General features: G+C 40.2%; 1 protein-coding gene and 2 long non-coding RNA genes across 4 annotated transcripts in view; 2 read left to right on the forward strand and 1 right to left on the reverse strand.

The window, feature by feature from the left end:
• Positions 1-27,887, forward strand: part of LOC101167868 (semaphorin-3ab) — a 73,024-nt gene that overhangs the window by 13,720 nt on the left and 31,417 nt on the right. For both annotated transcript variants that reach the window (XM_011476831.3, XM_004070605.4), the window contains exons 2-3: positions 21,740-21,894; positions 27,698-27,760. In XM_011476831.3, the coding sequence (XP_011475133.1) occupies positions 21,740-21,894; positions 27,698-27,760 (218 nt within the window). The remainder of the gene's footprint in view (positions 1-21,739; positions 21,895-27,697; positions 27,761-27,887) is intronic.
• Positions 7,223-8,425, forward strand: LOC111947648. The gene is made up of 3 exons (XR_002873511.1): positions 7,223-7,414; positions 7,685-7,744; positions 7,835-8,425. It is a non-coding gene; the product is annotated as an uncharacterized LOC111947648 (long non-coding RNA).
• LOC111947649 lies at positions 8,118-10,393 on the reverse strand. The gene is made up of 2 exons (XR_002873512.1): positions 10,147-10,393; positions 8,118-9,120 (listed from the first exon to the last, which is right to left on the reverse strand). It is a non-coding gene; the product is annotated as an uncharacterized LOC111947649 (long non-coding RNA).

Genomic DNA, 27,887 nt, shown 5'->3' on the forward strand with positions numbered 1-27,887 from the left:
GTATTCACATTGCCAAAAACAAACTTTTCCTTCTGAAAAATGAATGCAAATGCCACACTCGGAGAGCAGATATTAGAATCGGAATGCCTTTTTGAGCCGTGTGTGAAAAACATTTCCATCCATCCATCCATCCATCCATCCATCCATCCATCCATCCATCCATCCATCCATCCATTCATCACGGGGCCACAGGAACTAATCCAGCTGCAACCACTCGTAGACAAATAGATCCACATACGTCTTCCTTTTCCTCATCCGAGTTGGCTTTTGGCTCAAAACTTATGGCTGAATAGCATTAATGTTGCTCGCCATTTTTGTTGCACCAAAGCTAGGTTGGGGTCGTTAGGGGCTGTAAGCTAGTGGGAGAGAATGTAAACAAAGGGATGATGGGAAGTATAGGCAGGGTCGCTCAACGCCAACGGTCCTGCCCGCAATTCAAAGGTGAATTCCTAATGAACTACTGCTGCTCTGCAGAAAGTATGTTCTAGAAAACGAAACAGATTTTTGGAATTGGGCTAAAAGGGCATAAAAGACCACCGGCAACACTTTTAGAATAGATCAAAAGATGATCAGAATCAGACTTTAAGTATAAGTATAGCAAGTATACTACAGACCATGTACGAGTAGTGTAGGACGTATACTAACAGAATACTTCTTTAGACAAAATTGGAACATTTTAAGTTTACAATATTTGTATAGTATATAAAAGTAAAGTTCAAGTAAACTGCCTAACTTTTAGTATAGTCTAAGGATACTTGTAGTGCATTTAAATAGAACACTTTTGCGTAGTGAATCCATAACACTTCTTCTCTGTGCATGCAGTCTGTTTTCTCTCAGGACCCCCTTCTCAGCTGTCTCAGCTGATCAAATTCTGCTTCGACCATACACAAAATTGCTGAACAATAGTATAATTATACAAAGAAATTATACTCAGAATAGTCTTTGGAGTCCCTTTTCTTGAAGGTCTTCTCTATTTCGTGTTCTGTAGTAGTAATACTTCAGCCAGCAGAATCTGCCAATATCGTCTTCTGTTTTTAGTTTGCTCATAGCAAGTAAAAATGTCCAACATTTTACTAAGAACAAGTGATGCTACCTCAGTGAAATGTTCCTGTTGCGTCAATGCATCTCACGTCAAGTGGAACAAGTTAACTTGACTGGAAATAGGACATGTATTTTTGGTAAGATGTAGGGCTTTGCAGAGTGGAGTCTAAAAGGTATGCTTTGAGGATGCAGCAGACGGATAATCCTTCATCTGGAGAAACTTGAGCCCCGGTGTGAAGACGACTCTGTTGCTCGGTCGCAGCAGGAGGTGACATCAGAGACATTCACTACAACACTGTCAGACACTTTAATCAAAAAAGCAGCAGCACAACACGTGGTTTAGCATTAAAAACACAGTCTGTGAGTTTTGAAGGTGCTGTTACGGCAAATGTGTGTGTGCGTGCAAAAGCATCTCTCCCTACCAGTGCCCATCTGTGAGCCTATGGGCTTCTTTCCCAGGCTTCTGCGGGCTTCCCACTGTAATTGTAACAGTAATTGGTGAAGTGATAACCCCATTTCCACAGGAAATGTGCCCTGGTTTCCTCATGCTGCCCCCCTCAAACATAGCCCCCGCCTCTGGTGGTGCAGCCAACACAGTTGTCCCTTTGGGGACGCTGCACCAGACAGCTGAAGCTCCCTGGGGCTCTTTGAGCAGACAAACAGACGGACAAAGGCAGATGCTTTTGCAGAGACAGAACAAGAGTGAACACACGTGTGGAGGTTCCTGAAGCTTTTAGATGGACAATGCTTCACACTTTTGAAGGAGAATACTTGTATAGCTATATATATAGCTATATTATATAGCTTGTATATTTGTGCAGCAAATTATATGTGGAAATCAATGTTTCCAAAAGCTTTTGCAAGGCTTACAAAGAAACTTATAGTCATAAAAGCATCCTCCTTTTTTCCCCTCAATTCAGTTCACACAGTGTAAAACAATCCATCATCAGCCATCTTACCAGCCCTTCAGTTTACATTTCATTTCAGCCCTAATGTATGGTGGCCCTGATGTGCAAATCACTCAGTGCAAAACAAATGAAAGATCATAAGAAAGATAAATATAAAGTAGATGTTATAGGACGTCAATGGACATCAGTGATTGGATGATGGCGTTTGTTCCCCTTTTCAACAGGAAGTTATTTAGCATGACAATGTTCTCTGACAGAGGATATTTTTTCACGCTTCTGACCACATCAGCTACTGCAAAAGTTCAACGACTGTTCAATCAGTTTTTTACCAAAGTTCAGCTAAGACATCCTTCTTCAAAACTCAAACGTCATCGTCCAATCAGGGATGTCTTACCTTTTCTGGTTTCTTAAGCCTCGTTTCCACTTTGCAGTACGGTTAGGTACGGTCCAGTATGGTTTAGAATGGTCCAAGCAATTCAGGCACACCCAAAGTTGGACCATCACGGCCCATGCAGGGTGTAGACTGATTTGCGTGGCTTTGCAACTAGAGCAAAAGCGAAGCTATCAACAACAGTGGAGGTCATCCGGCAGCTCTATATACAAGTCCTTTATTGTTGTATGAGAGAAGATGGCGAGGAATACATTGGAGCTGGTTTGGCGCTTTCTTTTGTAGTAATTACCTTCCGCCAATCAACGGGTTTTATTGTTTGTGTGGAGCAATTTGTTGATGTGATTTGAACTTCAGGGCCACCGTACTGATACGGTCTGGTGTTGCTAATGTGGAAAAGCTTAACTGATGTTCACTGCCTTCAATTGGACTTCTTCCTATCGGATTCCTCCCTTCTTTTGCTACTTTTCTTGTTTTCAGCCTCTTTTGTTATTTTGGTTACTTCATTTCTGCACAAATGACAAGAATGATGCACCACACCACCAGAGCACAACATGTTCAAAAGTACAAAGTGCTGTGACACTTCCATTTACTCTAATGAGGACGCTTGTACAGCATTAGAGACCGGTTCAGCCCGGCTGAACGCACTTCATTGTGCAAAACGGCGCCTGCTGGAATCAAAATTTTATGGTTTCTTAAAACTTAAAACAGTCTGAGCGCTCATTGCAGGTGAGAATCCAGTCGGAGGTATGACATCATTATTATTTTTAAACTTGATGGAAAGGTGGAGCAGCGGAAAAGGGAGGAAACCCTAAAATTTTCCAGAGCACTTTCTTTTAAATACAAAAAAGAAGTGCGCCCTGGTTCTGGCAGTCAGTGAGAAGCACATGGAGCAGCTGAGTAAACGCCTGCCAGCTGATCAGAAACAATTCCTGCACATTCTTTGTGCTTTTCTGAATATTTTTACACTAAAACTTTTGTCTAAAGATCTGCTGCAGATATCAAAAAGAGACATAATGAAAAGCTGCGGTGGAATTTTTGGGCCTTTATTTGGAAGCCAGTAACGCATTAAGCTGAAAAAAAAACTACATTGAAAAAGTGAAATCTGTGAGTTCAAACTTGCTCAGAAGCTCTGCTTTTATTTTTATCAGTAAAAGTAAAAAGGAAACGTAAGTGTTTAACAAATTTACTGCCAGTACTTCATTTGGATTAACTGCCCTATAAAGATGGATTTAACAACTGATTTATCAGCTTGAGTGTCCAAAATTGAATCTCCACCGATGAATACTTTCCTGCCTCGTTCCATGGATTCCTTCTGACTCGTGTGCATTTGTCTTTGTTCACGGCTCCATCAGCACACAGATGTAAGAAGTCTGTGCGTGCATGTGCATGCGTGTGTGTGTGAGTCAATGTTGCACAATACAGGAATGTTCTCAGCCGCATCACACGCCACACATTTGCTCTAATCACGCCGAGGTCCAGCAGAGCTCCCATGACCTGCTGCCTTTAATCTGATGTTCACTGCGGATAAAAATATCAGCCCACTGACAAGAACACTCACTCATTCTCGCGCATAAAAGAGCATTATGTAAACAGAACACCTAAACAGAAAAATTTGAGATAAAGGAGCCATTCATGCACAGATATTCTTTGCATGTGTGCATGCGTGGAGCCATAGGATTATGTCCTAGTGTGTCCGCTCCTTTACTTCGTAACTTTGTCCGTCTTTGATTCCTAGTGACAGAAGTCAGAGGCCAATTGGTTCCAATCAGAGGTCAAGGCCCTCTTTGACCCGCCTGCCAGCTCAATGTTGATAAAAGCGGCTCGGGCATGTGTGAACATATCGGGCTGCTTTCACTGACCCGCACAAGAAAATTGTTTTTCTGCCTGTTAACCTTCTCGCTAATTTTATCTGTTCTCACATATCTCAAAAATCTCATGAAGGCGATGACAGGGTTTGATAATGCCAGACGGTGCTTTGCTTCCTGTAAGAGGACCACTTCACGGTTGCATTGATGCATGAGCAACATGTCTGCAGTTTATCACAAGGATGAAGTACTCTTCTGGTGACAATCGGCTAAGGCCTGCAGCTTTGCTCGTTAGAGCAATACTAGATCTCAACTTCAAGTATCATAATTCTTTAAAGTTGGTATGAAGAGGGCCATAATATAACCACTTAACAAAATAAAGGAAAACAAGCAGTTTGAGAAGGATGTGATTAAAAGACAAAAAAACGTAAGGCAGTCTTTCTTCTTTAACCCTTGTGCTATCCTGGGCACTTTAACATTGGGAGTTGGGTCATCTAGACCCGCTAGACAATGCGCTGAACCTTTTTTCTTCAATGATTTGTGTAGACAGTACAAGAAAAAAAATCAAGTCATTACAGAAATAATAAAATGCATTGATTAAAAATAAAAACAAAACATTTTCTGATGTATCCTCCTCCTGTCTGATACAGAACAAAGCTGTAGTCTTAACTGACTTTATGGGTGAAAACGGGCTTAGAATAAGGGTAAACCCGTACAGGGCACGCAGACGGTCTGCGCTCGGTGAGCCAGTAGAACTAAAAATCTTCATGCACCTTTCTACAGGTAAGATTGAAGGGCCCCTTTAGCAAACATGTAAGGGTAAGTAGGGCCGAGGTAGGTGAGATACAGGTGTGTCGTGCGTAATTTCCTTTTTTTCTAACCCACCAAATCCTGCAAAATAAGTGCTGTTCAGTTGATAAGTACTGTCCTTGCAGTGCAGCCTGACTTTTAGAAATGAGATAATCAGAGTGTAGTTTGCATCCTACAGGCGCTTATGTATCGTGTGGGTGGTATTTGCACGCAGTCAGTAGGGGGGGCAGTATTTTCAGCGTACTAATGACTAGAGTGTGGCGTAAGGAAAATGTACTGTAGACGGCCGTCTGAATACAGTCCAACTGCAAGATTCAGGACTTAATCCGGACCAAGTTAAGCGGACCAACGGACTTTTCCAGTCTAAATCCTATCTTTTGGTCATAGGAGCTCTGCTGTAAATGCAATTTCCCCCTGGGATAAATAAAGTTTTCTGGTTCTGATTGAATAGTCCCTAATCACTAAATGCTGAAGCTTGCACTCACTTATTTTATCACAACTTCTGAAAGCACTCATTTAGAAGTTTTAGCTGGGCTTCCCAGCAGCATTTAGTCAACATCTGAAGGATCTTTGTTGTCGTGCATGTGTGTTAACAGCCTTTAAATACAGATGAAATATCTTCTGAAATATGTGCATGTATAGAGACCCCCCCTCGGCTAAAGAGCTTTGATGTGTTGTTTTTGTGTTGCGTTCTTCCTGCTGCGTCTGTCTTGATGGTTGGTTTTCTCCAAATCAATCATGTGTCTGTTTGCGTGTTTGTGAGTGGAGGGTGAGGAAGTAACCTCTACTCCCCTTCTACTCCACCCTCCTTCACCCAAATTATGTCGGCATGGTTGCTGTAACCAAGGCAACCGTCCCAAGGGTTAGGGTGGAGTGGGTGCAGCTGGGTTTTCATGGGCGCGTAAGAAGTGTGTGTGAGTGCTTCATAAAGAAAAGATTTTTTTTCTGTCACTAAACAAGAGCCATTCATCTCTGTGAGGGTAAAGTGGAACACAACTGATCCCCGAGTTCTTGAGAAACTCATGCATTTCTGCACAATTTAGGGAGCAAAACAGACGTTTAATTACATAATAATATGCACAAATGAAAACTTTAGTCTTGAATATCTTTTTTTAAAATCTTTTGACAACTACTTTCCCTTAAATTTGTTTTTTTGAGTGTCCCAAAGCAAAAGATCCCTTAGAGCAGTTATTGTGTTTGTTTCTTCCATAATTCTGACTTAATGAGTTTGTGAAGTGCATCTTCTGACACAATGGGCACCCATGATGCTGCCAGATGCTGAATATTGTTGGATTCCTTCACTGCAGAGGTGGCTTCAGTTTCAATTAAGCAGTTTTTCCCCCTTAAATTGAATCAAACAAGGTCATGCTGCTCCTGCGGGGCACAAACTGTTATTGTGGTGAAGGTCTGGCTGTTGGAGTAGGCAGAGGAAGGCAATTTCCTGTCAAGAGCGCAGCTCTCAAAAAACATCTTTCCCTCAGTAGGAAGATTGAATATAAAATTAAAGCATATGTTTGATACTTCTGCAGTATTAGCGCCAGCATAACAGAAGAAAAATGAACATACATGTGAGAAGAAGGGCGTAAAACAATTAGAAAAAAGTCAGAATTGGACAATTATGAAAAAAAAGTTCAACACTTTACTAGCCTAAAGTTGTCAATTTCTCCTTCAAAAAAGTCATAATTATACAATGAAAATTATGCTTTCTTTTTCGATAATAAAATGTTACCTTTATCTTTTAAAATTAAGAGAAATTAGAAAGAACTCAGATGAATGTGACACTGCTCAAGGATCTCTGAATATACTTTACTTTATTTTGCAAATGTAAAAATTCATTATCATGAAATCATAACTTTACTTCTTAAAAAAGCAAGGCTTCTTCCTTGTAAAATGAAGACTTTCCTTAAATTTACGATTGTATTCTCATAAAATGGTGATTTAAAAAATAATAATTGTACAACTTTATTTTTTTCTTTAAATTTTGACTTTTTGTCTCATAATTGTACCGAAGAGGATTAGGGCCATGGACAAAGAAAAAAAAAGCGCATAGAAAATTCTGACTTTAATCTCAGAATTCTGACTTTATTCTCAGAATTCTGACTTTAAACTCAGAATTCTGACTTTAAACTCAGAATTCTGACTTTAATCTCAGAATTCTGACTTTAAACTCAGAATTCTGACTTTAATCTCAGAATTCTGACTTTAATCTCAGAATTCTGACTTTAAACTCAGAATTCTGACTTTAATCTCAGAATTCTGACTTTAATCTCAGAATTCTGACTTTAAACTCAGAATTCTGACTTTAATCTCAGAACTACGGAGGCCTGTGAGCTACTTCCTTCAGTTAGCTTTAGCAGCACTGTGGAGTCATACATGCTGAGTGGAACTAACGAAAATGTCCTCTTTAAGTTTCTCGTTGCGTGCTGAAGTTTACCAGGAGGCCAGTGTGTTAACAGAAGGTGAGTAAAAAGAGATTAATTTAGAATTGTTTAATGAAACGGCGACAGACTATGCTAGCATTTTGTAACTGTATAACGTCTTTTAAAACTTTGTATGCTGTTATCGACATCTGTGACAGTCTCACGGACGGAGTTTCAAGTTGTGCATTTCTGCACACTGCAGTTGTTTGCATTCACCTACCTTTTTGACTTTTTTACATTTTGACTTTATTACAATATTTAGCTCTCATGCCTCCCTCCACGTCATTTTATGTTTTATCGTCTTATTAGCTGACATGCAGAAAAATGGAACTCCACATGCCAAGACTTAATTTGGAGAAAAAGAAGATGGTAATTTTCTTATATTTTTACTGTGACATCAAGTAAAACTCATACTTTTTTTTTAAATTATTATTATTAATTAATTTTTCTTTTGTGCAGATTGACCGTGATGTCATCGCTTTGGAGGATGATGCAGCTCTGGGACAGACACAACACACACAATCACCATTCACACACTTTACATTAATCAACTATAATGCTTTTTGGACTGATGGAAGAAGCTGCCGGAAGGTCATGTATGCAGGAGAACATGCTAACTCCACACAGGACCCTTTTGGGATTTGAAGCCCTCTTGCTATGAGGCACGCCTGCTAACCAGTACGTCATTGTGCAGCTGAGAGAAGTTTATTTTGAAAATAAGACTATTCTAAGTTGGAAGCAGTTATTAGAAACAACATTAATTTGAGTTTATTGTTTCAATCATGGTCAATTGGAACATACTTCCTTCAACACAGGAACAGCACATATATGAAGAAACAAAAATAAGTCACAATCTGAGTATACATCCCTGTATCTTACTTTTCATTATACAAACTAAACAGTTAATGCTTGAAATGGGAAGAGAAGAAGCAAATTTAACACATTCCCTATTATAATATGCATAACTTAATGATAAATTGTTGCTATGTTATAAATTATAAACTGTAATGTTTCTATAAAAATGTATGAATAAAGGTCTTTCTTCTGAAATGTTTTTGTATGAATTTATAGGAACCATAACACCTTTTTTACCACGTGTGAGTTAAACAGGAGTTGCTAACATTATTTAAAAGGTCAGAACTAACACATGTAATGCAAGTGGCCGAATATTTCAAAAGGAAACAAATAAATCATATAATGGAAATACAGTTGATTTAATACTTTTGATCTTAGGTTACTATTATTTGATGCATCTGTTATGGAAATACTGAAAATTAAAAGTAAATAATAAAATGAGAAAAAATGTGTTTAGTTATAAATATTTCTTTAAATTTCACAGAAGAAATAAGAGGCCGGGATAGGCTCCAGCAGCCCCTAGGTCCCAAAAGGGACAAAATGGGTTCAGAAAATGAATCAGAAATAAATTCAAATTAAAAGGAAAAGGTATGTCAGTTATCTGCAGGTATTCTCAGATATGTACTATCGCACATATATTTAAGAAAAAACGACAAAACAGTCAAATTACTTTGTTACCATAGCTCCATTAAAAACGACAGATAAATAAATAAATGTGCTTAAAAATAATAACAAGAACAAGTTTCCAGTGTCTAATGTAGAGTCTAGCATCTGATGGGAAGAAATCTCAGCAAAAGAACTTCTTTCTGCAATGACATGTTGCAGACTCCACAGGGAGGGATGTGAAGTGTCATTTCTGGATCCTCCACAGCAATGACATCACTGTCAATCTGCACAAAAGAAAAATACATTAGTTATAAAAGAAATGAGTATTATTTGATGTCACAGGGAACATATAGGAAAAAAAACAAGTCCAGTAGTATTTTCAGAAGCATAAATAAAAAAGTGATAAATGGAGCTTCTTTCTTTCTTGCTGTGTGCAAACATTTGACATAAATGTACTTGTTGGCCATTTATATGCCCACTAAAACTGGACAAATGTGGTTAATCAGGTGAATCCGAACGGACTATGAAAATGCAGCTGAGAAAATAGAAAATAGTAGTCTACAGAAGAGTCAATCATCCGATTCTGCAGAACTACGTACATAATGACGTAACGATCAAGCTTCGCGGTGTTTAAAAACCCCCCGCCCAATAAAAATAAAATAAAAAAACCCGCCCTGTAAAAATAATAATAAACTGTACCCTGTGAAGTTTGCAGCGGTGCCGATAGCTTAATGTGGGTGCTAATGTGCTAAATAGTAAACACATTGCTACGGTTCAACGAAGAAGAAACGGCGGTTGCCGTGGATACGCAACTCTACTCCGAGGTGTCACGTGACTTCCACCACCTGAACTTTATTTAAACTCGTGCAGATACAGAATAACAAAAATTACAATATTGTATTAAATGTTATGAAAGGGTATGATTCTGTGACGGGGGACCGTCGTTTGCAGAGTGTTTGTTTAACAATGAGATAATAAAAATAGAGAACGTGTCTGTCACGTGAAGAGAAGGCTGAAAACCGAACGTTAAAGTTATTGGACGTGTAAACTAAAAGATCAGTGGGCATGATGCTGCATAGTAAAACACGACAATCTGTTAGACATACGCAGAGAGTATTTTCTGAAGGGTATAAAAAACGAAATTATAAGGTAGTTGTTGATATAAACGGGCACGACAATGGGTGCTATCACAAAGCATTTTTTGCACCAGCTATGCAAAGCCCTGCATGACCGATGCAAAATGCTAGCATAGCCTGCTGCCCGTAACCGTTCATACAAGATTCAGTTTAAAACGATTTCTTTTTACTTACCCTCTGTTCTTCCATTAGCGAAATGAGCTCCTCTGGTCAACCCTCAGCGTGCAAAAAGACACTTACAGACGTCAATTTTGTTGGTTTCACTCCGGCAGCTCCTTGGACTCGGCAGTGCTGAAGTGAAGAATGTGGCTCACATGCGACTGTAGCGCACTATTCTGACTTTAAAGTCAGAATTCTGAGATTAAAGTCAGAATTCTGAGAATAAAGTCAGAATTCTGAGATTAAAGTCAGAATTCTGAGAATAAAGTCAGAATTCTGAGATTAAAGTCAGAATTCTGAGTTTAAAGTCAGAATTCTGAGAATAAAGTCAGAATTCTGAGATTAAAGTCAGAATTCTGAGATTAAAGTCAGAATTCTGACTTTAAAGTCAGAATTGTCTATGACCTTTTTTTTTATTTCTCCATGGCCCTAATCCTCTTCCGTATAATTGTACCACATTTTTCTCACATTTATTTATTTGATTTTCTTTTTCATGGTGATCTAGTACTCATAAACATGAACATGATGAGCAGTTTTGGTCTATTTAATCTGTGGCTAAATTAATGACATACATTAAAATCCTCCAGTTTTGCATTCCTGGATTGTTTAAAATAAAGCTGCTTTTCTTCTTTGTGCAACTATAACTAAATACATGAAATAGAAAAACCTTGGCCCTGCTTTGGCTGCTGTTTCTGTACATTTTACTTCCCTGACGCTTTGCTGAATAATAAACAAACGCAGCAAAATTTCATGCTGAGCCCAGCACAACTTTCTGCTTTCTACCTTTTTTGTGCAAACCATTTCTCTCCAACTGTGATCGTTTTTCTGGTAAAAATTATTTAAACGAGTTCTTTTTCTTTTGTGCTCGTCCATCTTTTTTTTTGCTTCTCTTGAATGTCATTATATTGTGATCACTCTTAACTTCTGTCTTCAGCATCAATCTTACTTTCTGTATTCATCCTCTCCTTCTGCTGCTTTTTGAAATTTTCATTTTCCGTCTTTTTCTTCTCCCACCGACAGCCTGTCACCCGGCTCTTTCCCCAACTCATCACTTGTCTCATCATCGTTTTTCATCTTGTCCTCAAACTGTTGTTGCTTCCTCTCATATAACCATTTGCTTCTTTTTTTCCGCTGCCCTTTTAGCCCATTTTCTCCTCCAATATCCTCCGATCTATCCGTCACCTTTTGTTCTGTTTTTCTGATTTCCCATCATGCTTGTGGCTCCTCTTCCCCAGCTTTTTCATCTGACTTTGCTTCACCTTCACTTCAGCCTCATGTCCATCATTTACCCTGCAGTGTCACCCAAACATGATTTCAATGCATCTTCCTTCACCTTTACCCCCATCCACCTATCACGCTCAATCTTCCTCTGTTTTTCCCTTATCCCTTGTCTTCCCACTGACCCTCATCCATTATCATTTATTCATCTCTTCTATCAGAATTCTTTTGGTCTGTTCACCTCCATTTGCCCCTTCATTTCCCTCACTTTCACATCTGCCCATCATCATGTGGGGTTTTGACACTTTTTTTCCATTTTCATAACTAAGCTGCCTTCACCTTAACATCCCTTTGTTAGATCATTTTCACATCCTCCCGTCCACCTCTTCTTCTCTTTAAGATATTTGCCTTCTGCTGTTTTATAAGGTTATATTTTGCTTACAGTAAAATGTGCTCAAATCTAAGATGGTGCAACACTTAACCTTAGAACAGCCTGAAAACGATTTCATTTTGACCTAAATAAATATGTTTCCAAACTCATGACCTGATGAAATGATATTCTTGCACATTAAAGGTTACCTTTGACATAGGTATGATTACATACTGTACACTATGATACCAGCAGCTCTATATCTATTTTGATAGATTTACATATTTAAAATTGCATCATGACAGGATTTGATCCCAGACATTTCAAACAGAGCTTGAATCAAGCTCTATTTGCACTACGACTAACCTGTTTTTATCTGACAGGTATGTCCGATAAAAATGGCATTTAAAACATTCCTCAACAAACACAGGAAAAGTAACGGCAAAGGGTCTTGTAACTAAAGTATTAAGTCATATTTCATATACTGATAAAGGTCCATTTTAGATGGCGTGGCTTAAAAAATCAAGTCAAATCAAATTAAACTTTATTTATAAAAAGCGCTTATTTATAAAAAAGCCCACTAGTCCTTCAAGCTATCGCCCCATTTCTTTAATCAATGCAGATGTAAAAATTATCTGCAAAGCACTAGCACAGAGAATAGAAAAAATCACTCCTCACATAATTCACTTCGACCAGACTGGATTCATCAAAGGCAGACACTCGGATGATAATGTCCGTAGACTAGTTAATATAATAGACTTTGCCACCATTAAAAAACAGGAAATGACGGTACTATCGCTGGATGCTGAAAAAGCCTTTGACAGAGTTAATTGGAAGTTCCTTATTGCCGCCCTCCATAAGTTTGGTTTTGGAGAAGCATTCATCAATTGGATCAAAATATTATATCACAACCCCAATGCATCAGTTAGAACTAATAAACAGACTTCAAACAGGTTTTTTCTTGGAAGAGGAACCAGACAGGGCTGCCCACTCTCTCCTTCTCTTTTTGCTATATTCATTGAGCCTTTAGCTGCAGCAATAAGACAGAATGAGAGCATTATAGGAATAAAAACCAAACACAGCCATCATAAAATTAGTCTTTATGCGGATGACATATTACTGTTTTTAAGGAATTTACATTCTGTAAATGAAACAGCAATGATCATAAATGAATTCTCCTCCATATCAGACTATTCCATTAATTGGAATAAGTCTGTTTTATTACCACTCAACAGGAATATGGAACAAAGACTCACAATTCCAGTTAAAACAGGAAATATCAAATATCTGGGTATCTACTTTTCCCCCAAACTATCAGAACTGGTGCAGCTAAACCACACCCCATTACTGAAAAGCATACAGGACGATCTAACACGCTGGACCAACCTGCCTCTGTCCCTTATGGGCAAGGTAGCCACGGTTAAAATGAAAATCTTACCCAAGGTTAATTATCTCTTCTCAATGATTCCCACACAACCGCCATTAAAATGGTTCAAAACATTAGACTCATCCATATCAAGCTTTCTATGGAACAACAAACCTGCAAGAATTAGTCTAAAAACTTTAAAATCTGCAAAAAGCTGTGGAGGATTAGAACTACCTAATTTCCACAAATACTTTCTTGCAAATAGATTACAATATATCTTAAAATGGTTAAAAAATAATCCAGAAACCAACTCATGGTTAGACTTGGAACAGGTGTTATGTGGAAAGACCAACCTGTCACAGCTACCATTTATTAGCCAAACAGTTAAAAAACAGGATTGTTTCAAAAGCATTAATATAAATGCCACCTTAACAGCCTGGTGGGAATTTCTCAAAATATCAAAATCATCAATTCAACCGTGCAAAATGACACCCATCTGGAACAACCCGGACATCCTTATTAACAAAAAAATGATTCACTTCCCAGCTTGGCAAGCAGGGGGCATAAAACAACTAGAGCACGTAATTATTGATAGAAGATTCATAACCCCCCAGGAACTTCAAGACAAACATGGAATAAATAACTTCTTGGAATATCAGCAACTTAAATCAAGTATTACTAAAAAGTATAAAATTAAAGACGACGATTTAAAGCTACCAGATGTAGTTACCACTCTGATTAATTTTTCAATGAATAGAACTCTCTCCAAAATATACAAACTTTTATGTAATTTAGATAACAATATTGCCCTTCCAACAAAAAAATGGGATGCAGATTTGAGCATCAGCACAGATGAAAGCTTCTGGTCAGAACTTTGTCTAAACACCTTTAAACTGACAAAAAGTCCAAATCTGCAGCTAATCCATCTCAAAACTCTTCACAGAATTTACTACACTGGACAGAGGATGTTCAAGATGGGTCTCAGTAACTCAGACATTTGCGAGCACTGTGATAATAATCTACCCGACAGCTACATGCACGCACTGTGGTTCTGCACTCCTGTCAGGGCTCTCTGGCAGCAGGTATGTGCCGATTTATCAGTCTGGCTTAAGGTTTCAATCACTGCCTCACCGTCACTTTGTGTGCTTGGTGACATGAGTGCCATCGATATAGAAGAAGGATTAGCATCTATCATTTTCATAACTCTTTGTATTGCCAAAAAAACTATTTTAATAAATTGGAAAAACAAGAAAAATATAAACATAAGTCAACACAGAAATCTGCTGTTTGATCATATCAGCTTGGAAAAAATGTCAGCCCAAAGCTCAAGTAACTTTGAAAGAATTCAGTCTCTCTGGTCTCCTGTGGTTGACTCCATGACTTAGGGGGTGGAGGGCCTGGTCGTCGCTGCTCCTTGCCCTTCTGCCGTGGTTTGGGGTGGGGGTCGGGGCTTCCGGTGCCTGGCGGGGGCGGTGGGGGGCTCCGTTGGTCGGGGGGTCGGGTCCGGTGCCTGGGTGGGGCGGGCTGGGGCGCTGCGTGGTCCTCTGGGCTTGGGTGTGGGGGTGCGTGGTGGGGGGGTGGGGTGGTGGTCTGGCTTGGCTTGGGGGGGTGGTCCCTTTGCCTGTGCTGGGGGGGTTGGCGGGGGGCCCTGCTCGGGTGGGGGGGGCCCAGCGGCGCCGGATGGGCTGCCCATCTGCACCTGGGGCTGGGATCGGCCCTTCCCTGGCTCTGGGACGGGACGGGACAACCCTCTCGGGGCCCCCGGTCGCTCTGGGTGTCACCCGCTTCGGCTGCGGGGTCTGGGGTGGGGTGGGGTGGGGGGCTTGTCGGCCCTGTCCTGTGGGGGGGCGTTCTGGGGGGGAGGGGGGGCCCATTATTAGTACGGGTCGGGGGGGCTAGCGGGTCGGGGTCTCCGCTGAGGCAATCAGTGGTTGCCTCGGCCGGTTGGCCTCCTCGGTCCCGTCGAGGCCTGACCAGAGCTCTTCTAGGGCCGGCGTCTGGGGGTGGGGGCCTGGGCTTGCTCCGGGGGGGGGCGACGCTTTCTGGCTCCTCTCTCTCTGTGTGGGGTGGGTGGTGCCGGGCCTGGGGTGTCGGCGCCTCCGGGGGTGGGCCCCTGGGCTGGGTGGCCCTGGCCCCTTTGCTGGGGGTGGGCTGGGGGACGGCTGTTTGACCACCGGGGGACAGTCTACCAGCTGTCCCCAACTTACCCCCTTCCTTATATAACCTCATATTAGGGTGAGGGGGTGGGGGGTTTAGCCTGCGATGCGCCTTGGGGGGGGGCTACTTGGGAGTGGCCCCCCTCCTATGGTTGCCGTATGGAGTGGGCCCCCCCTCTTTCGGTTTTATTTGCACCTTAGACACGTAGGGTCCTTGGTAGGGGGGGTGCTTGGACATCACTGCCAGCAAGCAGCAGATGTCCTCCTGGCACCCTACCCGCCAATTTTAACCGCACCTTAGACATTTAGGGCCCCTTGGTGTGGAGGGTGAGGGGACATCACTGTGAGTAATCAGGAGATGTCCCCTTAGTGCCCTACTCGCCAATTTTAACTGCACCCCCCCTAGTACACACACCCCTCCCCCTTCAATATATACATTCAAACATAAACACACACACATGCACACAAACACCCTCTCAAACACCCATACACGCACACACATTTTACAAGGAAGGTGGGACCTGGGTCCATCTGTCCCCTACCCCGTCCCTGGTGGGGGGTGTGGGCCTCTTGGCGATGGCGGCCGTGTCCCTTGGGTGCCGGCTCCCTGGGCCCGGCGGTGCTCTCTCCGCACGGTGGGGGGGTTCATATTACACCTGAGCCGGGGGTGTTCGTGTCCCTGGGGGGTGGGTCCTGGTCCTTGCCCCTGGGCGCTGGGCCCCGCCAAACTTCCAACATGGCCGAGCCTGGTCGGGCCATATTTATAACATCCCTTATGGGCCGCCCTTTTTTCCCCGGGGTTCCCCCCTCCTGGGCGGGGGCGGCGGGCCCCTGCCTTGCTCCTACCTGGACCAACCGTGGGCCGGGTGGGTGGCTGCCTGGAGTGCGGAGCGGGTCTCCCTTGGGGGGTCCTGGCTCGTACCTGGGGTCGGGGCGGGGGGATGCCCGGAACTCCTGGGTGGTGGTGGGGTGCTCGTCTGGGGCTGTGGGCGTCCCTCTCCGGTGGGGCCCTGCGTTGGGCTCTTCCGGCGCGGCGGGGGGCTGCTTTCCTGGCTGGGCTGGGGCGGCGCTCTCTTTCCCTCTGCGCCTCCCTGCTCTCTGGCTCTGGGGGCCTCGCGGCGGTCCTGCTGGCCCTGGCCTGGGTGGCGGTCTTGGTCGCCCGGGGGGCGGTTGTTCCCTGCCTGTTCCCGTGTGGCGCTGGGGGAATTCCGGCTGCCGCTGCTGCTGCGGCGGGGGTATGGGTGTGGGGGTGGCTGGGCGCTCCTCCTCCTTCTTTTCACATTCCACCATCCATTTTAGAAGAACATAAACACTCACCTGAGCACAGGTGTTAGCTCACCTTTGCACTAATAGTTTGCATGATTGAATGAATGAAAGATTTCACACTAGTTGGTTTAAAGGCATAAGTATGCGTTCGTGAACACTATCTGTTTTGTGTGCATGTTGACATGTGGACATTTCTGCGGCTAGCAGGTGTGTTGATAATATTTGAGTGTGTGTGAACAGGCCCCGCCCTTTTTGTACCACATTTGAACCGTACCGTAACGATAAACAACCAGTAAACCTGCCTGCTCTATGCTGCTTCATGGTCTTACCCCCCTTCCCCTCCTATTATCACCCTCCTACCCCCCCCTCTCTCTAACGTCCCTCTCTCTTGTTCCCCTCTTTCCTTTTCCGTCCGGTCCAACACCAAAGATTTTCAAACATGATTGAAATTAATAAAGTTTGGCCTCAATTACAAAAGGGGTTTATTCAGACATACCTTTGGTTTGTCTGAAGATGAATAACCCCTCTTGTTAGAATAAAATATGCCCAACACAAGAGGCCCTCAGCTCTCATCTGTTTGCCTAGCTGTTGGACAGGACAAGTTAAAAAAAAAAAAAAAAAAAAAAAAAAAAAAAAAAAAAAAAAAAGCGCTTATTTGTGCAGCTCAGAGCTTTACACTTATGAACAACACAGAGGGACAGAAATAAAAAAACAGCCCCTCCATTAACATATACATCCCATGACCCCACCCACAATGATTACTTTATAAAAGAAACTTATAACCTATGACTTGGGTAAATTAAAGTAAAATAGCCTTAGGTTTGAAAGACTTGTTTTTATGTATTATTTTGCTATTTAATTATAACAGCGATGAATAGAAGCGTAACCATACTTTTAGTTTTTGTTGTTTTGGACACTGCAAAAGCTGATTTGTAAAATAGTACTTATTATTTATTTGTTTTATGTCTTGCAAGAAAAATACTCTCATCAAGAAAACTTTTCAGTTGCGAAATAATTTCAGTTTGACAAAACTAGATTTTATTTTAAGTAAGAATTTTAGCACAGTGGGAGATTTTTATTTTGCTCTTTTGAAGATAGTTTGCCAATGGGGTAAGAATTTTTGACTAAGGGTCCTGTATGTTATGGTCAGAATTTTTTGTCTGATTTTTTTAACAATTACTTTTTTTTAATACAGAATCAATTACAGTAAAGGTTGGTGTAATGTTCCATACATTTTAACATGCATATCAAAAAGTTCACCCCATATTTAGTTTTCCACATGACTGCATGGTACATATCAACCAAGAAATGTAAAGAAAAGTCACATGAGCTCACAGCGTGAAACTTCTTAATTGGGTTTAGTTGTGGCAACCTGTCAAACCCTAATTCTGATGAACCTGGCAACAACAAAAGGACATCAGTTTCAAGGTTCTTCACTGAAGCATCACAGACTTCTGCCCTGCTTCATTTGTCTGTCCATAAAGGCAACTGAAGATGAACGTCAGTGTGTCTAAATCACTGCAGAGGAAAAATCTAAAACCTGCTTGATGTTTTTTTTTCTTCAGCTAACAGCAGGAGAAAATCCATAATACTAGTGGCTGAGGTTTGCAGTTTACAGAAATGAACGGAGCCACGCTCCAGGCCCTGCATTGATATTCAAATCTTTTGTTTTTGTAAACGAGGTTATTCCGTTTTTTTCCCCCCTTTTTTTTGGGGGGGGGGGGGTCACGGGGCTGCCGGAGCCTATCCCGGCCACTTGTGGGCGAAACGAACGGAATAGAAAATGAATGCATGAATAAACGAGGCTGCAAAGAAAAACTGTGAAAACAAGAACACGTTCCCAAAAAGCCATAGGAAACTTTAACAACTGGAGGGAGGGGTCTTGGTTTTTTGAAATCCTTTTTTGTTCATTTGTGCTCAGTAAGAAAAATGATATTTCAAAAATGTGCTTGCCTCGACCTTGGATCCGGGCGCCCTCCAAGCGGTGGTAGTCGGAGGGCAAGTCGGTTCATCCAAATACATCTTTCAGCTTTTCCCAAGAGGTGCAGAGGTGTTTCAGATCTGATTGACTTTATAATGTTTTGATTTTAGCCACAGTTTCTGACCTTCTGTACTCGTTAAATAAAGAATCAATCCATAAATGAATGTATAAATAATTAGAAAGGATGGATTGTGGTCCTTTACTTGAAATGCAACAAATAGTAGGGGTGTCTATTTATTTTGAGCTTTATTGTTCCGTTTTTGTTCTGGTACATCGCTACAGACCTTCTGGTAGTTAGATTACACGGACTGTCAGACAATAAAATTAAACTGTAGCATCAAACTGATTTTCTGCTGAGGAGAATGGGGCCGTACCGACAGATCAGAATGGCTGAACAAACAGCTTTCAGTTCAGGCTTTTCGTCACCTCTACAAACAAATGTTCACTTGAGCTGCTCCAAATATTCTTCAGCTGATGGCCTTTCTCTCACCTCAGTCTGCTGCTTGGCGTGCCTGTTTCTGTCCTTGCATATTATGCACAATCTGTCATTGATTCACAGTCTTTTCACGCAAAGCATCACACTTCTCCTCCTGTTTGGCAGTTTTGTCCTTTTTTTCACATTCCCTCTTTTAGTCTGTCCTTGCTTTTCTGTAGTTCTTCTCCTTTGAAGTCGCACTCCAAATTATGACAGAAATAACTTGACTTCTCTATGCTGTGCTGACTCACTGCTATGATTTTCTTAGCATTTTCTCAATCGTTTTATTTAGGCATCCACTGAACAGCAAATAGTGTTACCTCCATAGAAAGCATGGGGATTAAAGATGTTTCAGAGCCCAACTTAATGCATCGATAAAGACAAGTTTGTCAGCAACCGTCTGTACAAACCAAAAATACAGTTTAATAACAACAGATCTTAAGGTCGAGTCACACAGCCACTTTTTTGCGCATTTTCCTTGAATGGAATATCTGTCTTTCGTGATACATGCGTGATATACATCATTTATAAGTGTCTCTTATGTTAGTTATTTGTCAATGCGTGCAGATGTCCGTCGAGGGTCTTGGCTAAAGGCTCTTTACGTGAATTCAATTTTGAGTTGTTCAAATTTTTAGTAGGTGAGAATTAGGCAGTTTGTGCGTATTTTACGTAGTTTTTGTGCAATTAATACATAAATCTTATGCAAGTGTGTATCATTTTTGCGAGATGCATATCCAAATTGTGGTTTTCCACAATCGTACCACGCATGTCTAACAGACTTTTCATGCACGTAACACTGATGTATAACTTTTATATCGCATATATTTCACGTTAAAATTATGTGATGTAATGGACCATTTTCTGATGAATTGCACATAAACAGCGCAATAATCACAGTTCATGTTCTTTGATTTCGTTTACGATTTAGGTTTTCTTTGCGTGGTTTACTTGTGTTTTTGTGGTGGTTCATTTGTGAGACATTTGTAAAAAATACAGGTAAAGAACAAAACATTTCCCACTTTTTCCACGTATATTCACGTATGTACAATTTTAATCCGTGCAATATATGCAAAATGTATGTAGTAAAATAAATAACAAAAAAAGAACATTTAAAAAACTGTAATGATACAAAAAGATGTGCAAAAAAAGGGAATTTTCTTTGGCAGTCGGGTTCTGGGCCGATGATGTGTTGTGTGGGATGAGCTCAGACCTTAGATGAACACATACTGTATTGTTTAATATACTGATACATAATGACTCAGAGAAAAGCTGATTTTCCTGACGTCTTTGCACCGATATGCAACACATCATTAACCTAAAGTGTTGCATAACGACGCAAAGACACTTTTCTCTTTGACAGAATCAGCTGATCTAAATTGATTGTGAAAACACTTCACTACTGTAAAGTGCTGCCAATCAGCGCAAAGGTGCTTTTCTCAGATTTATGTTAATTGTGTAAATAGTTAAAGAGTTACGGTAGAACAACAACACAAGAGTTAAAGTCCCAGTGCTGGAGGGTTAATGCCCAAACCATGACATAGCATTGTTCCTTGCGAAGAACGGGGTGGAGGACTGGTTGGCGAATCGTCTAGCATACAGAGAGATAAACATCCATGCGCTTAAAAATGAAATTATGATTGTGATTGAAAGAGAATTTTGCTATTGTTTCAGAGTGAAGGCTTAAGTGATGAGTGGTCTATGGAGAGACGTAAAAACTCAGCATACCCAGAAGTGAGATCAATCTTCCTGGTTGAAATTGCGGCAAAGCTTCACTATGATAAACATTTTCAAGACCTTAGATACATATGGGAAATTTTAGTTTTAATAAATCTGTTTAAATTGAGCATTTTTAGGAGCTAATCCACAATCTTTGTATCTATACTTGTATTGGTGTAACAGAGCGGAATTATCTGCAGCAGTGACACATTTCTAGTTAAACATATTTTCAAATCAAAGCTGAACTTTTACAAATATTGCAATTCTACTTGAGGGCTTCAAACAAATTCAAACTTGAATTAAAAGTGTTTCCATATTTTAACTTGGTTCAGTGTAAAATACTAACCCTCTGGATGATTTTGTTTTCTTTTAAATTTCCATGATGTTTTCTATGCTCTTTGTACTTCATGCTGCTATAAAGATTTGCCAATCTGTTAAGCCATTCCTGCAGCTTTGTTCCCTTTTCAAGCAAGGCCAAATTCAACATTCAACATTTAAAACCTTTGAAAAAAACTAATTAGTTGTTTTTGCTCAGACATCCGACAATCTTTGGCACCATAGTTCTCATAGTTTACACGATGTATCAGACTAACCAATAATCTCTGCAGTCATTCATTCATTCATTCATGTAGTTTGAAAATCTTGTTATCAAGAGAGAAGATACCTCACGCACAGTGTCTACACTCGTTTGTTTATTCACAAATGTTACATTACGGTTTGTGTGTATGATGCAAGTGAGATGCCTGATAAGACAGTAAGGCATGAGACAAACAATTGCCACTGCTATAGACACTGAAGGTGTGGGAAAGCTTGTTCTTTTGTTTGGTATATCCGGTTACACCAGTAATGATTAATCAGTTAAGGTAATATTTTACGTTAAAACCATCCCTTGTTGCATTTTGATAATGATGTAAGCTATGTTTTTTGATTTAGTGCTATTTTATATTCCTTCTAAAGTGCAACTAAAACTGTGTTTATGCAGAAAAAAGCAAGTTACTCTGCTAGAAATCTGACTGAGTAACCCCAATCTTTACTTTTGCCTTTTTCTCCCCCGTTGTAGAGCTCATCCAGAACGGTCGGCTGCTGACGCTGCCCCTGGTGGCCGGAGACCTGCACTCCCTGCTGCTTGATGAAGGCGGGAAGCGTTTGTATGTGGCCATGAAAGATAGCCTTCTGTCCACCAGCTTAGATGATATAACGCAGAACCCACGAAAGGTTAGAGGTGTATGATGCAAACACACACACACACACTCATTGTCTGAGGTTCTGTGCAGTGTAGGTCGAGCGGTCAGCCTCTGATCGGAAGATCTCAGGTTCCGTTCTTGCCTTATGTCGAAGTGCCCTTGGGCTAGACACTTACTTTTGTTTCTGCTTTATTTATCTAAAAAACTGTAGGCTATTTTAAATGAAAGCAATGCAGGAAAAAATGTATATATGTTTTCCTGAGGAAAACATGGGGAAATTTTTTTTTTTTCTATTCTTATTATCATTATCATTTTTATTACTAAGGTGGTAGTCAAAATCTGTGAAACCTACCAAAGTGAAAGTACTGAAAGCATCAATATCTGACACAGAGGGGGTCCACATGATGAGTTGGGGTGAAAATGTGTTGCTATGAATATGCGCCATTGACAATTTACAGGCACTAAATATCACTGGGACATTGATGGGGTTCAGGCTTGAACTATGATTTAAAAGTGATTAAAAGATGGCCTCTCTACAGCAGCTACATTTGTAACTTTTAAAAACTTTTTAAAATTGGTTTTACTGCTCTTGAAAGCACAAACCATTTCAGTAAGACATTTCAAGAGCCTCAGAGATAAATAAAAATCCTTAAAATTTGAAAAGTTTTCTTTGAATAACCACAAACAGGGTAAACAAAAAAAGGTCTTTCCAAGACAACAGATATTAAACAAGCCGGCGTCTCCAGAGTTTCCTACTTTCTATGACCTGAAAGAAACATTTGTTGTCTGACATTTTGCGACTTGCCAAAATCGACAAACAGACTTTAACATAATGCGCTCCAGACAGACCACGAATACATTTTATTCCCATTTTTTGCACTCTGACTTTGTATTTACTGCAGAGCTGCACCAGCTCTGGGTTGGCAGCAGTGAAGAGGCGTTAGTCCTCAAATAAAATCTGAAATCTGTTCGGAGTTATGAACACCACATCAGCTGTGCTCCACATTTTTAAAGGTTATGTTTTATTCTGTAATTTATTGACACAACAACAGAAATTGTGCAAATAAATCTTTTCCACCAGGAATTAACAATATTTGAGTTCCTTTGTCCCCCAAATCTTTACCAGGTTGTCCAACACTACATGTTTTGAAATTATTGTGACGAGGCAGCTTTTGTATTTTCGTAACATTTTGTGTTTTTTGAATCTTAAAGTCCAGATTTAGTTTTTGCACTGCCAGATTTCCCTATTTGTAATGCAGGTCCTGTTCTTCATCACATGTCTGCAGCAGGACATGAAAAAAATGGTAGGTTCAAATCGAGACAGTCTGGAAAACAACTCAACTGGGAAGCTTCTGCTGGTTTGAGTGCTTTTGTCACAGCTTCCTGTTTTCACTGACGCCTGAGACGTTAACGGCTGACTGAGTTGGAGGTCACAGCAAAGACAGTGACTGTGCCGCCTTCTCATATCTACGGCCTGTCAGATTAAATCAATAATCTCATCAGTCAAACGGGCTTGCAAAGCGGCAAGACAGCTAAGCAGGTAAAAGAGAGCAGACAGGCACCAATCATGCCAGCCACCCACTCCGCCAGGCAGTCAGCCAGCTAAGAGAGATTGTCAACTTGTAACTCAGGTTCGTGTGGGGTGTCAGGTTATGTAATTACACAACCTGTATTCACAGTCTGTTTGTGCCACAATGACTTGTGGGCAGTACTTTTCCTGCTGCAATGAAATCACGCAGTGCGATTTACTAAACACAACTTTTTTGGATCAACATTTGTAGGAAATTTTACAGAACTTTCTGCTGGAATGTTGATATGCAACTTATATCCTTCTTATAAAATTTCTTGAAACTCAAGACACAACCAGTCCCTCGCTTAAAAAAGGTATTAAGCTGTGAAATACAACTTTCAGTAACATTTTTTTGTCAATAAAGTAATCCTACAGGTTGTTTTTTTTTCAACCATAAGGCTTTGTCCGAATTAACTCACTACTCCCTAATAGAATATTTAGTGTAAGACTAATGAAGGCGCTGGGTTTTAATTTAATTTGGACACATGCTCATTACTTTTATTTTGAAACACCAAAGAGGAAGTCACTCATTTGCTGAAGTAAAAACTAAATAAATATGAACATTTTACGAATTTAGGATTCCACTATGTTTTGATGACTCTAACGACTGACAAAACATAAATTTACATACAGTTTTTTCAAAAGATAAATCATAAAACGCAATGCATTGTGGTCTATTCTAGCCAATCTAGAGCACATCAATGCACGCAGTTTTTATTGCGAAAAGCCCTGGAAATTCCAAAGGACTGCATTTTGGAATTGTAAATTCCCACACCCAGTAAAAAATGGAGAATGTTGTACGGTGGCTCTGACGTCCAAATCACATCAACAAATCACTCAACGCAAAAAAAAAAAAAAAAAACCTAAAGATCACAACAACAATTAAAAAATGCATAACAAATTTTTTACAAAAATTATTGTATTTTAGAAAGCAAAACAACATTTCAGAAACCAAAACGTAAAAAAAAAAAAAATGCAATGTTTGAAAAACAAAACACAATGAGAAACTGCAAAAGGTAAGTACTGTGGGACATCGCTGTTCGGAAGATATCCAGAATCGCTTCATGTCAAATAACTTTATATAATAATCCAATCAGCGATGTCCTAAAAAAGAAAAAAAACTTTTCGGGATGAAATGTTAATAAAGGAAACCCAACATAAAAAGATTATATTTCTGGGCAATTTTGCATGCTTTTCCCAGTATTTCTTTAACAATGCACTATGTTCTGCGTCCTGATTGTCTGTGGAACAATGTCAATCAATCTCATTTGTGCCATATGTCCTGTACAGTACGCAGTCAGTTCGCCAAACTTACATACATCTTCATTGCAAGCAAATTTGTGTTTTCTTTCTACAAAACTGGACTTATTTTTCTATGAAGGTTTGATCTTAAACAAGAGAGAGAAGTGTGAAAATGTTCATGTCTGTCTTATAAAAGTGTATGAAGTTTACACAATGTATACTTACTTCGCAGGTTTCACCAATTGCAGATTATTTTTAGGATGTAATCCCTGCGATGAACAATAAAACAATGTACCTTCTGCTTTATTTCTGACATGATTTTACACTTGTACATTTTTATCAGATTGATACAGCTGTGACGGCTGCCACAGCTTACACGGAAGATTGAATTCACACAGAAACAGACTTTACCTGGTGGCACTTCTTTAGTGGTGGTCCCTGTTTCTGTCAGTGTGTGGTATTAGTAGATTAGGGGACCTGCGGTCTCTAATCTCATCTGATTGTCTCAGCATGTGCTCCGGGCTCTAAGGAAAAGACTGCATCAGGGAACAATTACAAGGCATCGAGATAAAGTTTCCCTTAAACTCCAACATTAATCACTCCATCTCAGTTACTTTTACAGATTTTTAAATTAAGAGCAACAGCAGTAGTTGTTTTCCTTTCAGACCACCATAGTTTCCCAAGTGGATCTTAATTCTTTTTTTTCTTTTTTTTTTGTTAAATGCACATTTTTTTCATTTTTTCATTTATTTAGGGTTCATTAGCTTCTATTGTTTTCTCCAGAACTCTGCAGACTTTGTGGTATGTAATGATAATGCGTATCCATTCCATCTTGGCCTCGCCACTCTGTTGTCTGAGTGGAGAAGTGACTCAGAGAAACAGTTAGATTAGTCATGTGGCTGGTATTCAGCAGCAAGCCTCACCTCTCCCTCGTGGACATTATCTGCACCTCAGCTATTTCCTTCCTTGTTGAATTTACATAATGGCATTAAAAATGTTTCTCGTTGAGGTTAAGTTTCTTCCGCTTCAGAGGGAAAAGTTTCAAGATTCATGTTGATGTGATTAGGTTTGTTTCTTCTAATTTATTTTTTATTTTTTGTGCTTTCATATTTCTTCAATACATCTGGGTTGATGTTGATTTATACTCAGAGGTGAACACAATTTGAGCCAGATTATATTCAAAATGCTTCAGTAAATAAATAATTACAAAACATAAAAAAAAAGCTTTTATCTGAATCCATTCAAAAAATTATTTTTGCGCAAAAGCCAACCATTACCTGTTAGTCTTCAGTCTAAACTGCATTATAAACTGACACATCAATTCAGTAATATAGATTTAAGAGTACATTGAAAAAGGCGACCATTTTATTGGGTCAGAACCATTGACTGTATTTAAGAACTGGACCAGGTGACCCCTTCTCTCTGGCTTTCCAGACAGGAAGTGCCCACTGGTCCCAAAAAGCCAAAATCCCATAAACTTCTATAGAGAAATAAATATCAATTACTCATTTATTATATGTGTGTGAATGACCATTCACACAATGCTCTGCTTCTTGTTTTTAAAAAATTTTCTGTAATTTAAGTTATAAAGTGACCAATCAGATGCTTCAGTAAAAGTATTTGCTCTCACATCCAACATTTGAAATGTTTGACAGATTTTTCTGAGCCCGCTGTAAAGATGGTAGGGGTGTGGCCGTCCAACAAGCTCACTCCTGATTGGAAAGAGTGGCTGCTGATCACTCAGACTGACTCAGACCAATCACTGCCTCCTGACAATTTCTGGTTTCAACATGCCGTGAAAAAATTGTGACTGAATTGATTTCATTTGGTTACAGCCAGATGTAAATCATTTTCTACGGGTGATGTCACACTCTACCCAGTTCTGATTTACAGTCAGTGCAAAACCGCAAGCTGTTTCTGTTCTCTGGACAGAAACACGTCCATGTTCTCTGGTTCTGATATGTTCTCTGGTTCTCTTACCAGATGGACACAGAGTTCCTGGATGATATATTAAGGTAAACTTCAGGTTCAATGTTTTAGGGGTAGATTCTGTTTGTTTATTTAAAGGGCTTCTTAGGCAGTGAACAATATTCATGATAATATATTACCTGTGGCCCACAAAAGAACGAATTTTAATTAAATATTAGTTATTTTCCTAAGTTCTTTTTCAACCCCAAAGTAAATTGACCTAGTCTCTGAGGCACTGACTTGAAATGGGTGCCGCCCATTTCATGATGTCATCAGCCTTGGCAGCGTCTTTCATTTCGCCCACAAAAACAAACAACATCTAAACTTTTGCAAACATGGATGTGCACATAAAAATGAAAGCGTTTTTGACGATCGCCGCTTGCCCCGCAGGGAAAGTGGGTGTTTGTGTTAGCTTGGGGGCGGTGCTCGCCGTTTAGACTCTTCCTGGAAGCGGAGGACCTGCTTGTTTTTGCTGATTGGGAGGGGCTCAGGCTTAGATCGCAGGTTTTTACAGGAATACTCAGAAATGCATGAACCGATCAAAGTAATGCTTTGGGGTTTTTTTTGTGAGGAATGAAAATTAAAATACACCTAAAAGCTCAAATAAAGGATTTTGCATGAAATAGGCCCTTTAACATTTAAATGTTCAAGTCAAGATTTGGTAGATTGATGCAAATGTATACAAATTTATACCTAAATAGCATTTCTGTTTTGTTTATTTACACCAAGGGGAACCACTGTTCTGAGTGAGGGCTTCCTTTTAACTCTGCTGGTGCAGATAAGTTGTTGATGCCCTGGAGTCTAACAGTTTTGCACATTAATTAATAAGATTCTGTGATGCTAACAGTTTGTCTTTAAATACTCTTCACTGAAGCGCCATCGCAGAAGAGAGGTTTTCGCCACCCAGATTGGTCATATTTGTTCTCTGCTTGGATTTTTACAGACCATGTACCATTCCCAAAGCTTCTTATCAGGGAAAACATAAAAACAGACACAAAAAGTCTTTAAACTGTGCTTGTCTGACTTCATTTTCTTTCCTTCTCATCACCTTTAGCTGTACTGGCCCGCCAGCCCGGACCGGGTCCAAGAATGTCTTATGGCTGGAAAAGATCCAGAGGTAACTGAAGTCACGCAAATGCTCACATAAAAACAACAACATCTGTGACTGCAAAGACAGAAAAATAGTCCTCTAAAGCTCCTCAAAAAGGCGGCGAGGTGAAACAGAAAACTGCTTATCAATAGCT

Source organism: Oryzias latipes, chromosome 7 (assembly GCF_002234675.1).
Source record: "Oryzias latipes chromosome 7, ASM223467v1".
In the NCBI taxonomy this organism is placed as follows: domain Eukaryota; kingdom Metazoa; phylum Chordata; class Actinopteri; order Beloniformes; family Adrianichthyidae; genus Oryzias; species Oryzias latipes.